Source organism: Peromyscus maniculatus, chromosome 6, assembly GCF_049852395.1.
Source record: "Peromyscus maniculatus bairdii isolate BWxNUB_F1_BW_parent chromosome 6, HU_Pman_BW_mat_3.1, whole genome shotgun sequence".
In the NCBI taxonomy this organism is placed as follows: Eukaryota; Metazoa; Chordata; class Mammalia; order Rodentia; family Cricetidae; genus Peromyscus; species Peromyscus maniculatus.
Genome location: NC_134857.1, coordinates 37976971 through 37990842, shown reverse-complemented (window position 1 = coordinate 37990842; position 13872 = coordinate 37976971). Strand labels below are relative to the sequence as shown.

The 13872-nt window shown below is 44.7% G+C and overlaps 1 protein-coding gene across 4 annotated transcripts in view; it reads right to left on the bottom strand.

Annotated features, from left to right (window-relative positions):
* The window catches only part of Dclk1 (doublecortin like kinase 1), a 302152-nt gene that overhangs the window by 150008 nt on the left and 138272 nt on the right, over positions 1-13872 (bottom strand). For all 4 annotated transcript variants that reach the window (XR_006073105.2, XM_015996304.3, XM_015996303.3 and 1 more), the window contains exon 4: positions 11705-11804. Coding sequence is in view for 3 of the 4 variants with exons in the window: in XM_015996304.3 (XP_015851790.1) it covers positions 11705-11804 (100 nt within the window). In the remaining variant the exon portion in view is untranslated. The remainder of the gene's footprint in view (positions 1-11704; positions 11805-13872) is intronic.

Here is a 13872-nt window from a genome sequence, read left to right as displayed (position 1 = left end):
TCAACAAAATGTTATAATAGAGAAATGGAACAAAAAGCTTGAAAAAGAATAAGAACTCAGGGGTTGAGACAAACCAAAGAGACAGGACAAGAGGGGTTTGTGTGGGGTGAGAAGGAAGAAGGTCCCAGGTTTGTGGGACAGTATGGCCTAAGGTGGAGATGTTGAGAAGAAGTGGTACTGAGGAGACCAACAAATATCCCTTGGACTAGAGGGCAGGGGGTCTAAAGTGATGGCAGATGGCAGCAGATGGCCAGGGGTAGGGGGTTGGGGGGAGGTAAGTTAGAACCACCTTCATCAGCATGCTAAGGAGTCTGGGTGTGCAGTGATCATTTAAAAAACAAAACAAAAAACAAAAAACAAAACTCAGGAGAGTCAGCCTGTCCAAATAAGGTGTGGAATCATTGGACCTAAGAAAGCAAGTTCATGGGTCTTTACAGCAGCCCAGGCAGGAGACAGAGATGAGACACTGCCCATGCACTGCTGACCGAACAAAGACTTGGCCTTAGAGAGTGGGTATCAGAGGTGATGACAGATGGCTCCATGTCCTAGGGTCTGGTTCTGCAACCTGTGTTACAGAGAACGCCGGTGCCCGGGACTCACCCAGGAAACCAAGAGGGCAGTGCAAGCTGACAACTGGACCACCAGGTGATGAGTTCACGTGCCGGGTGTACTGAAGTTTCTGTGGCTGTGGAATAATCAAGGATGTGTCCAACTAGAAAGTCAGACATATGGCTTAGCTCATATGAGGAATCAAGGCTAGACATACAGATCGGGAGGCAGTCAGTGAATTTAGAGGTTAAAATTTCATAGTCGAATGTAGACAGACTTAGGTTTGAACTCTGCCTTCTATATTAGCTAGCTGTGTGGCCTCAGACAAATTATTTATCATCTCTAAGCCTTAATTTCCTTAATTGTAAAATGGGGAAAATTACACATACTTCAAAAGGTTCCGCTTATTGCTTACCATCTGGCGGCCATTTGTCACCATCATTGTGGGCCATCACCATCATTGCTGAAGCCATTAAAGTAGATGAACTTGGCTAGGAGCAGAGTAATTAAGTAGAAAAAAGGGATGCAGAATGAGTCTCAGGGAACAGTCACTAAGGATCTATGGCAAAGAGCAAAGTTGGAAGGCGCCCAGACACAGTCAGAAATGCAGAAGATCAGGAGGCAGAACACCCCAGACTTCCAAGGGACAGCATTTCGAGGAGGGGGTCATCAGAAATGGCACACACCACAAAGAAATCAAGGAGAGAGGACGACAAAAATATTCAGCACAATGGTCAGAAAGTTGACATTACTTATTGGATTATTAAGAATGTGGCAGGTGAGGGAGCCAGTCACAAATATGATGAAATTCCAAAGGGAAGTTTCAGGGGTGGAGAGGTGGCTCAGTGGTTGGAGCCATTGCTGCTCTTGCAGAGGACCTGAGTTCAGTCTCCAGTACCTCTGTTAGGGCCTCATGACTGCCTGTAAGTCTAGCTCCAAGGGATCTGACACCCTCTTCTGCCCTCAGTAGGGACCTGCACATGTGTGCTCCCTCTCAAACACACACGCAGAAAATAATAAAATAAAATGGAACTTTCACCCAGACCCCAAGGAAGTAAAAACTAGATCCCAAAATGAACTCTGAGCTGGGTCACCTTCCAGAAATTTCCAAGCACCTATAGCTACATATAGCCTTTGGGCCTATTGTCCACTTCAAGGGTGCCAAAGGCTTAAGCCCTTGAAGAGAGCAGGATCTTCAAGAAAGACTTTGCTTTTTAATATAGTCTTTTGGTGATGTGAGGGATGAAGCCTTACACATGCTAGGAAAATGCTCCACTGCCCAGTCTTATGTGGAAGAGTTCTCAGACAACTATGATGGGAACTCCATCATTCTAAAACAGAGGCAATGCTCTTCTGCTCCATAACAAGGGTTTCATGGGAGACAGAAAGCACTAGAGGGAAGTCTCCATGAGCAGCAGGGAGTGGTAGAAGTGGAGGGGTGTTTTTACATAGTTTGCTTTCCCCTGAGCATTTTGTAGCAAAGGACCCCCGGCTGCACTGGGTGGCCCATTGGTTGGGACATGGGATGAATGAGTGATTTGATGGATCTGAGTCTGCATCGAGTTCCTTCAGTTTCATTCAGACTCTTCCCAAGAGGATCATCTGGGGCCAATGGGGAAGTGAGCGCTTTAGAAAATACTTGATGCAAGGGAGCAGCTTGGACCTGCCTCAGCTGAATGTGCCAGGCTTTGCTGACTCCCCACGGGAGGCCTTATCTTTTTGGAGGAGAGGATGGATAAGAATGGGCTGTGGGTGGATGGGGGGGACTGTGGGGGCAGTGGGAGGAGGGAGGAGGGAGGGATCTGTGGTTGGTATGTGGAATGAATAAAAGTTTCCTAATTAAAAAGAAATGGAAAATACAGCCAAAGCCAGAAGACATTGGATGCCAATGTCACACATCAGGGAAGAAGGCTGGAATCCCTCTGCCAGAGTCCCTGAAGAACCCCAAAAGACAACCAAAAGAAAAGTTGGCTTTTAATAATCAGTGATGGCCTGGGGAATTCAGGAATCCTAGCATAGTCAGTGAGGGTGCTCACCTCTCTTTCCCCTTTGTCTGCTCCACTCCCATCTCACACTGTCCTGGAGAGAGCAGACAGAGCAAGGAGCCTGTGAGTAGAAGGTAGTAGAGAAACAGGAACTCCGCCATTGTCCCAGAGATGTTGGGCCCTCTACAGGCATGGGGAAAGAAGTTCCACTGTGAGGGTTGTTACATAGAACTTGATGTTTGCAGTTCTGAATTACGTAGTACTCTAGGCTAGAAGAGTGCAGAACATTTTTATTACCTACCAATCTAAAAGGTCAATGGAGGGCAGGTTTTTTTTTTTTTTAACAGCTGATAAAATTCCATAATCTTTTGTGTTTAATGTGGCCGTTGCCTAAAGTTACATTAAAAAAAGTGAGTCAGAATGAGAAAGCGAAGACTTTGAGGATGTAATTTATTGATTACTTTTAGCAGACTGACAGAGGAAGTCAGCCTCGGTGACTCTGGAGCTGGCAGAGACAGTTGAAGGCATCTGCAGGGCAGGAGGAACCTGGCCTTGGCTGTAGGCTGAGGGGCGAGAGGCGTAGCCAATCCACTAGACCAATGTGATGGGAATGCTGGGAAGGTGAAGTCACAAAGCAACAGAGGACAAGATAAGATCAATCATGGCTCCCTGTCCTTCAAAAGACAAGGAAAGAGTAGGGAAGAGGTGTGAAGATTTAGAGGCATTTTGCTGAAGAAAATAATGAAATTTTATAGTGAGCCATATTGATTCCCTTGGTGAGCTGGGAGGGAAGCTCCTTCAGGATACTGACAGGCATGGTGGTTTTTATGGGGCAGGGCAGAATCTGGGAGAGCGAGTCAATGCTAGAAAGAAAAAAAAAAAGACTAGTTTTCATTCAATAAGGACGAAGTAGTTATTTTTCCTGGGGGATAGTGGGATTGGCCTTGTGTGACATTATGGGTGTCACTCTCACGGGATTGCCACTGAGGAGGGTTGGGGACCCGCAGCAATGCTGTGAGGAGGACTTCTGTGAAGCAGAAGAAGGGGAGAGACGATCCCTGAGACTCATCCTCCAAGGATTCATGCTTGGTGCTGTACTCTGTCGGGTTTTCCCTTCTACAGTGCATCTGTCAGTTACCACACTCAGAAGACCAGGGGCACGGAACAGAACCATGTAAAGAAGCCATGGCGTATGTTGTCTAGTGCCTGGATTTCTGGTGTAGAAATTGCTCTCACGGCAGCAAGCAGACTAGCCTGTGCTTGACTTAGGTCTGTCTGCAAAGCGTAGCACTCTAGGCCTGCTCAGCTCCACAGCATAGCAGTCAACTAAATCCGAATATTACTGAGCTCCAAGGCTTATATCTCTATTCCCATTAAAGGAATGTGTGGTCAAGAAAGTCTTCAGCACTTCTTTGCTGTTTTCTTTTAAATTTTTATTTAAACAGTTTTTTTTTCATACAATGTATTTTAATCCCATTCGTTCCTTTCCCCATCTCCTCCCAGGCCCTCCCACCTCTCTACCCACCCAACTTCATGTTCTTTCTTTCTCCTTCTCTCTCTTTCTACGTCTCAAGAAAACAAATATAAACACATAAAACAAATAAAAAACAAGACAAGGAAAACAACCTAAAATCAAAACAAAATATAATTAAAATTAAAATAAAAACTTAACTGACAAAAGGCAAGTGGGAAGAAGAGCCCACCAGCATTCACGTCCTTTATTCAGAACTCAGACAAATGGCCCAACCCTCCACTTTAAATACCAGGCTGAGTTCTACAAACCCAAGCCAACGCAATGGAAAATGAAGAATGAGTGTGCCAGATATGACATGCTCCTTAAGAAGACAATTTTTGTTGGTCTATTCATTCCTAGAAATAACTTCTGAAACAGTAAAATGGTACATCTGGGAGAAATCTGCCCACAAGACTCATTGCGAACCAGCCTTGTAACCCAATTAAAGCTATGAAGAACTATTGGTCTGCTGTGAGCCATTAGTCATTTTAACATTATACTCTCCCAAAGGTATAAAACCCATGAGAAGCAGCAGAAATATTTAATATTCTGGGTCAAAGTTCAATGCTGAAGAGCCTCTGGTTCCTTTAAATGTGAGCAACATTCAAGGTTAACATGAGACATCCTATTTGATGCCTTACTATCTATAGTCATTTGTTCCTGGCGCACTTTCTGCTGCATAATAAATCTATAAATAGCAGAGTTTATTGAATAAATGCAAGAAATAGTGAATTTTGATAGCAGTAGCTTCAAGTCACTTTACAGGGAGGCCTGGTCTTTATCTAAACTTCATTTTTCTCAGTATTTTCAATGACTCTGTGGCTTCCAATCTCTCCAGATCCAGGATGGAGCCACGGGAGCACCAGAGATCTCTTTATGGACAGATGGGAAGACACACACACACACACACACACACACACACACACACACACACACACCATTCCCAAAGTCAGGAATCCTGAAGGCTGTTAGTTTTCAAAGTCTGACTGCTTTTTCTAAATGTATGTATGTGTGTGTGTGTGTGTGTGTGTGTGTGTGTGTGTGTGTGTGTGTGTGTGTGTTTTAACATTTTAGAGATCCCCACCAGGGAACCTAGGCCTCCTCCTAGGCCTGCCTCATGTGTAGCGTGGGGCAGAGTGAGGAGAAAGTGAGAGAAATCACCTTCTAAAGAATAACCAAAGCAAATCTTGCTGGCATCTGTATCCGGTGAATTCCTGCAAATATATCTGTGCCTGAGTCTGGCTGAAACCTTCTGGGGACATATTTCAGTGAGGGAAGACTGTTTGGAGGTGCTTTGACATTTATTATTTTAAGTTCATTCCAGCCTCCTGGCGGAGGGTAGATACAACATAGGAAACGGGATGTGGAGTAAAGACACCACACAGATAGAAGGGCCTGGCGCTTGGATAAGACCCATGCCTTCTGAGGCTAAGTCAATGCTGTTTGTGTTACTGTCCGTTTGAGCCCTAAGAGCACTCAGATGGGCAGAGTGGCGGAGATCACCACAATGAATGGTACCTACTATAGTTTCTGCCATCTCATTCAGATTGAATCCATGAAAGTGGTCAGGATGGAGGAGTTATAGGAACATGTCCAACTAGGCAATGGGTACCCAACACCATGAGAAGCCTAGGAAATGTCCCTTCTAGAAATATGCTCATATTCAGGAAGAATACTACATTCCAGATGGTTATGTCTGGGAAAAAGCTAGATTTATCATGTTCTGCTGATATGAGACTATACATGTGTGTGTGTGCACACATCACACATCAGAGTTCTTAGAGAAGTCTTGAACCTTCATAACCTTCAAACTCTGTACCTCACATGGTGACAGACACTTATACTCTCAGCCTTCTGGAGGCTGAGACAGGAGGATCTAAAGCTGAAGGCTAGCCCGAGATTTATAGTGAGTTCATGGCTAGTCTGGTCTACACAGTGAGACCCTACCTCAAGAGAAATATAATAGGGCTGGAGAGATGGCTCAGCAGTTAAGAACACTGGCTGCTCTTGCAGAGGTCCTGTGTTCAATTCCCTGCACCCATGTGGCTGCTTACAGCCATCTGTAGCTCCAGTTCCGGGGGATCTGATGCCCTCTTCTGGCCTCCACAGATACCATATGCATGTGGTACACAGACATACAGGCAATCAAAATACCTACATACACATTTTTTTTAAATATGGTAGAACTATACAACTACCAAAGTTTACTACATATTTGGTCTATTCTTTAGTTCTGTCCTGTTTATGTGTATGAAGATCTGTATGTACATGTGTATAAATGTAATTTATGTTTTTATCTCTCTTACTTTAATAAGGAGACATGAAATATAGACCCACAGAACACAGGAAATGGACCAAATCACATATCTGACATTAAGCGTGCAGTTAAAGAAAAGCAATTTTCACACACGGCTGAGAAAACTGATCTGTTCCTGGCCGACAAGAGCAGTCTTCCTGGGAGCTGTCTTTTTCTGTTGTTTCTTTCCATTTGAATCACAGAGCACAGTCTCCTGTTTATACTTATTCAATCTTACTTTCTTAGATAGGCTGGACTCCTTGCAGATTATGGCATCAGCCTCCCCACCAGAGGAATTCAACCACTTAACTTGGTGTGGTCAGATGAACATTTCTAACTCTGCTAAGGCACACAGAGCCCAGAGCAGAACCCTGTAGTGTGATGACCAGTGGGCAAGCACAGCCCCTACCTGCAGGGAACTAACAGGCTTTCAATAGAGATTGTTGGATATCAGCCACACATCAGTATCTCCTGGACTGACAGTTCAGTCAATGAGACACACAGGTGCCTGTGCCTGTGAGAGCACGTTCTCAGCTTAGACAAAAGGTTTCAAGGGCACCCTGGCCACCATGTTGCTGAAATTCCCTGACAGCATTTGTCCAACCTATCACATGAGGGGTAACCCAGTGACAGCTCTGTTGTTTGGAACTCTGCTACTAGACATATTGATATCATTGCACAAAGCCAAGGACAGTGAATCAAATGAAATTCCAGGGACTGGCAAGATGGCTCAGTGGCTCACAGCACTTGCTGTTAATGTGGAGTACCTGGGTTCAGTTCCCAGCACCCGCGTGGTAGCTCACAACCATCTGTAACCACTGTTCTAGGTGATCTGATGCCCTCTTCTGGCCTTTGTGGACACTGCATGAACACAGTACACTCAGTGCCCTTCCAATAGTTATACCAAGTTTTAGAAATTAGAGGAAATAAATTTGCTTCAACTAAACTCTGAATGGTTCTTACCAATTTCCATTGTGGGTTGAGATACTTTCCCCCAGAAAGCCCTGTTTAAATCCCAACTTCTGATATCTGTGAACATGAAGTCATTTGGAGAGAGGATCTTTGAAGATGTTCTCAAGAAAAGAGGAGGCTAACTTGGATGAGGATCGACCTTTATCTAACAACAGATGGCCTTGTAGGAAGAGGGAAAGGGGATAAGCATACTGAGCCATGGGGATGGAGGGGGCAGCCTGGAGGGATGTTCCCATAGTCAAGGAATGCAAGACTGACTGCCAACAGCAGCCTCTAGGAGGAAGAGGGAGGGAGGGATTCTGCCCTGCACTCCAGCCAGTACCCATGACTTCATTTTGGACTTTCTGCCTCAATAGCTGCACCACAGTAAGTCTGTGGGTGCCCCCGCCCCACCGGGTATTTGAAATATTTATTTATAGTTGATACAAAACATTGAACGTATTTCTGGGATATAATGTGATGTGATGCAATGTGATGTTTCAATACACAATATAGAGTGATCAAGTCAGAGTAATTAGTCCATCCACCACCTCAAACATTTCTCGATATTATAAAAAAAAATGAGGAAATGTGAAGTTGGAGACATGAGTAGGGAGATCCTGGAAGGTGGAGGGTTTGTAAATATGGTTAAAATACATTATATACCTATATGAAATTCTTAAAGAATAAATAAAAGCATTTTCATCTTTTTGTGATAACATTCAAAATCTTTTCTAGTGCTCTCTGTTGCCCTGGCTGTCTAGTTTGTGGAAGTCTGTACAGCAGCTTTAAGAGACTAATGAAATACAAGAGGCAGAAAAGACATAAGCTTCAAATAATAATTTCCTGACATGAATTTCACAATCTCAGAAAAGTAAGAGAGACTTAGGCTCTTAAGAAGGCAGTTGGCTGGACAGCAGAGAGACACCCATGACAAGACCACATGATGAGTGGCAGAAAAAGCCATGAAAGGGTGGGCACATGGGCCTTGAGGATGAGGGGCTAGACCAAAAGGCGACATCTAAGCCAGGCTCATCACTAAGGAGTTGATGTGGGCCAGGCAGGCACTACTCAAGCAAACCCTGTCCCTTCCGAATGGCAATCGGTGCCACACGCAGTGATTGTCATCAGTGGCTGAGCAACTCCGGGTTGAGCTTCCTGTCTCCATCTTGGCACCTTCCCTCACTCTGTTTCCTCATTTTCAACCAGAGAATGTGCCACAAGGGATGGATCTGCCAGCTTCTGCCGGCCTCTATATATAGCACTCTGGCCACCATTTGGAAGGTGCTGAAACTTTCTTGATGGATGACACTCTGCTAAAATGGTTACATTCTGAATTAGAACAAGGAAGGCACCCCACATAGCACGTGAAGATAGGAAGGAGAATTTATGGCTCTTCATTACTGATACTGATGCTGCCTGCTTCCACGTGGCCTCGGGAACTATGTATCTGCTACAGCAGAAGTCTCCCTTGGAAAGCCCCTGTGCAATGTCTGTGGGAGATGGTTGGTGACACTTGGGAACATGTCCTTCCTAATTCCAAGCACATTAGTAGCTGGGTTTGTTTCTAAAGCACCGCCTTGTTGCACAAGGCCACTTCCTGACACCATTAAATCAAGTGTGGCTCTGCACCAGGAAAATTATTAATTCTGAAGATGTCCCCACACACCTTTAAGGAAGTTTACCATGGAACTGACCAAATACAGCATCAATGCTCGGATACAACTGAGTAAGTAGAGATGAGCTGCATTCAATCACACTTAGCATTTATAAAAAGATTCATATTTTAATACATTAGCCCAGAACATGCTGTACAAGCACCAGGAGAATTGCAGTTGACAACGTGAGAATTTAGTCTCTGGGTAAGTTCATCTAAGGAAGTGAAACCTCAATTTAGATTTTTTTTTTCTTCAGTCGGCTCTCCTTCCCCACCTCCTGTGCCCACGTGTTTTTTCTAGAATGGAGGAGGGCACGCTACACAGTAAATGGATTGCACACCAAGAATTGAGTAGAACATATTTATCGGGAGAAAGAAAGTGAGGAGTTCAACAAAATGGTTTGTAGAGTGCTCTCAAGGGGTTAAGTGTCAAAAGCTGGCTAGAACGTGTGTGTGTGTGTGTGTGTGTGTGTGTGTGTGTGTGTGTGTGCATGTATGTGCATTTATATACACTCATGTGAGTGTGTAGATACACTTGTGTTTTCTTTTAAAATACTTTTTAATTTTATTTTATTTTATATCACATGGGTGTTTTGCCTGCATGTATGTCTGTACACCACGTATGTCCCTGGTGCCCCTGGGGGACAGAAAAAGGTACTGGGTCTCTCAGAACTGAAGTTACAGATGCTTGTGAGCCGCCACCCTGTGGCTGCTGGGAGTCCAACCAAGGTTCTCTGCAAAAGCACCCAGGTCTTTTAAGCGCTGAGCCATCTCTCCAGCCCCCACTTGTCTTTAACAAAGCTGAGGGGGGAGCTATGGGAGTGCCCTGTCACTGAGCTACACCCCCAGATGTCTTTTGATAACAGAGGGCTCGGGATTGGTCAGTTTTTTTTTTTCTGGCAGTTTTCTGTTGCACTTCACAGAAAGTCTACCTGCCTGCAGTGGTGGGTGGTTGAAGCTCCCAGGCTGACAGCATATCTCACCACATCAGGAGCAGGGGACCAGCCAGCTGTGTGGCTTCCTGGGATGGGCCAGGTGGGAGTAGTGGCCTGAAATCAACCTGACGGCTAGATAAAGAGAACGGAGGGAGGCCTTGCACGCCAGTGGCCCAGCTCCTGTGCAAGGCAGACGTGCTCTCAGTATCAACGCAGCAAGTGGGCTTTCTTTCCAGAACACATCTGGTGTCCCAGACCGTTCTATCAAAAGCAGCTATTTTCTTTAAATTGAAAGTCAAGGCCATTTATTCTTCTCAAAACCTGTGCTGTCAGCTCTGCGTCCTGGCTGGAAACATTTGCTGTTCCACACTGGCAAAGCTGCTTTGTCCTCTCCTTAAACAAGGTGGGACACTTCCTCCCTGAGCACATCTTGTGAATGATACATTTACATAAATCCTTGCCCCAAGAGGACGTGTGTATCAATTATAAAGATGGAATGTATTTAGAGAAAACTTATTCGGAGGAAAAGAGATGCCAAAGTCATCCTCCTGTCAGGACCTTGCATGAAAATAAATCTTGTCGTGGGGCACATTCATGTCATCTCTCTGTACTTCCACTGAGCACTTGAAGATTTCATGATGGAGGGTAGTTTTCTTTGCTTACGTTCCTGAAGTCATGAGTTAGTCAACCGTTAAGTGCGCATCATTGATATTATATATGGATATGTCTGTGCTGCTTAATGATGAGGGTATGTTTTGTGACCTGCATGTTTGGGTGACCTAGTGTGGTGGCAACATCATAGAATCTAGTTAATAAGGTAGAATGGCTGGCTGTGCTGTACCTGAGCACGGTATTGTCACGAGGCTCCACTATGTGTCATCTGTCGTTGGAAAAAAAAAATCTGTGCATGGCCCATCACTACACCACACATAACTGATCCAATATAAGTCTACAACTGAGCTTCAGGGCGAGCTCAGGACAGGACAATGCTTGCTGTTATCTCATTTCAGGACTGTCCACCCATTTTGTCAATGGAGCAATACATTTACTTATTACCTCAAAAAATGTCTCTAACTAGATAGAATTTGAAGGGTCAGTAACTATGTAATAGTTCCCTAATTAAATTAGAAGGAAAATTACCCAGGCCGGATGTCCTGGGCGATTATTTTACCTGTGATACTGTAAGATTCTGAGATGGCTCCCGAGACCACCTCCCCCCCACCCAAAATAAATCATTCTGAAAATCATAGCTTTTTACATTAATTTCCTCATTTATCAGTACTCCCCTCTTTATCAATCACCAAGGGTCACATTTAGTTCATTAAAGGAAGGAAACTACCATCCTGACAGTTCACAGATGTTAATGACATATAAATTCCAATGTACTTCAGGGAGAGAGTACCAAACCGTTTTCTCAGGAATCAGAGGAAGCCACATGAAAGCTAAGTCTAGAAGCATACTCTGTAATTTTATGATTACAAATCCATCCACTATAAATTGTTTTATGAAAATATATAATTAAAAGTGTAGAAATCCACACTGTGGTTCTCTGTAAGGCATCAGTTCAGTTATTAAATGGCTATAAATTAGCCATTAGGAACGTATTCTTCCAAATGGATTAACCTTTTCAATTATCATTTCATCTGTTTTCTATATTTAAAAAAATCAAAGAAATTCAAGATATGGGAAAGACAAGGCAGGAGAGGATCTGAAACTGATTTGGTGGCTTTGGAGTTGACATAATCTTGGCCTGGTGCAGTTCATTTTGGAAAGCTGCCTCAAATTTCCCCGGGTTTTGAACTTTTTTTTTTTCCTTACCACTTTCATCTAGCAAGAAATCATCCTGGTAACGGAACTTCTCTGGTCCACATGCAATAAAAATGTCATCGTCACCAAAAAAGTCCTGAAGGCACATCACCTATAAGAGAAAAGCATGGTACTCAGCCAGGGGTCCACACAACAGCAATCACAACACCCCCCCCCCCCATAGACCACTGCACAAAGCCATTTCCCTCTAATGGAATCAACAGGGGTGTTTCAAAGGCTCGGCTCCAGCATCTGTTATCAGTAAGGAACCAGTTAGTCTCAGGTCTGCAGGAAGGCAGAGAAGGCGACCAGCCCCAGTAACTGTCACATTTATGACTGGATACATCAACAGGCTATGAGGCAAGAGCTCTTTGTTTCCATAACACCGGGGATTCAGCTACTCGGAGCAGAGACCCACTCCCCACCCCCTCCCCTGGCTTCTGAATGTAAGTTCCAACAGCAAGGAGAGCCAACGTATGGCTTTCACAGCAGACATGCTTTAGCTGATAACTGATAGCATTGTGTACTCACAACAATCACTAAGAAAAACAGTATATTAAAATAACCTGTAGACCCATTCCATCTCTAGTTGAGATAAAACTGAAACCCTTATAAGAGGAAGGATTTGAAAAAGGAGTTTTTGATGAGGTTTAGATACAGACACCAAAGAAACTCGATGACTTTCTCTCATGTTACATGGAACACGAAAACTCTCAGCACCCTACCCCCAATTACTTTTCAATACTGAGGATCAAGCCCCAAACTTGTGCCCATTAGACTGACACTCCGCCACTGAGTTGTGTCTCTAGCCCTTGTTTGTTTGACACAGAGTCTCACAATATACCTAGAGCTACCCTTGGACTGTCCATCCTCTTGCCTCAGCTTCCCTAGTGTTGAGATTATAGCCTGGAGCCATCATGACCTTCTCCTGGAAACTTCTTGTCGGGTGAAAGAAAATTTTAGAGCAGACATGCTTGCATGTGTCTGTCATCTAAGCACGGGGGAGGCTGAGGAAGAAGGACCACTAGCTTGACTTCAAGGATAGTCTGAATATCACAGTGACATTCTGTGTGAAAAATAAATAAAAGGACTCCATGTAGAGTCTATTCCCACATGAGAACTCGAAGGTAAATGTCACTTTGCAGTGAATTGTGGTCGGCATGACTCATTTGCAAGCTTGAAGATGCTTTTCTACATTTTCTGCTCATCACATGGGTTACGCTAAGGCTGGAATGCTGCTGAATCCTATCCATTCCCAATTTCCTTTCACCATGTGGGTGAATCATAAGGTGACTCTACTTCACTTCTCTGTCGATGTGAAGCACGGATCAAAAACAAGGTGGAGGAAGAAAGGCTGTATTTGCCTTGCAGGTTATAGTTGCTCACCAAGGGGAGGCAGGGCAAGAGCCTGGAAGCAGGAACTGGAAGAGATGTGGAGGGGCACTGTATACACGCTGGCACCCGGGCTCGTGTTGGCTTACCTTTCTTGTATAGCCCAGGCCCACCTAAGGATGGCACTGCCCACAGTGGGCTGGGCCCTGTTCTACCAGTTATCAGTCCAGAAAATGCCCCACTGTCGTGCCCACAGGCCAAGCGGGTGGAGGCAGTTCTTCAACTGGGAGTCCCTCATCCAAGGCGTGTCTGGTTAGCTACAAAACTCACCAGGGCAGAGCAGAGCGCTGCAAAATGAGCCTTTTGAATGGCATTTCCCTCTGGGTGCTTGGGCACCAAAGAAAAACACGTGTGGAGGGTGAGATGCTAATGCCCTGAGGTTCCTGTCAGCTTCTCTCTCATTGGCAGGTCGGTCCTGGGTGCCTCTGGGGCTCTGCGTCTTTGGCAGTCTTTAGTCGTGCTACCATGCCACATTACACAAGCTGTGGGACTCAGCGCTGTGGCTTGGGAGCATGCGACAGTCTCCACAGCTCCAGTGCAATGCATGTGGGCTACCGAGGGTCTCTCAAGGTGTCTCGTTTCTAAATGACGGCCTGGCCACAAATTTTTTAGAGGACATTTCTCCAACCGTTTGATGATAAACATTAAGTATGAATCAGATGTATTCATGGCTGTTAAGTGCCTTTTCTGCCATCTAAAGCTTGAGGGTATGGATCATTTAAGAGGAGGGGGGACCCCAGGGCTTCATCACAAACTTAGTATTAGAATAATCGAATTTCCAACTTCTT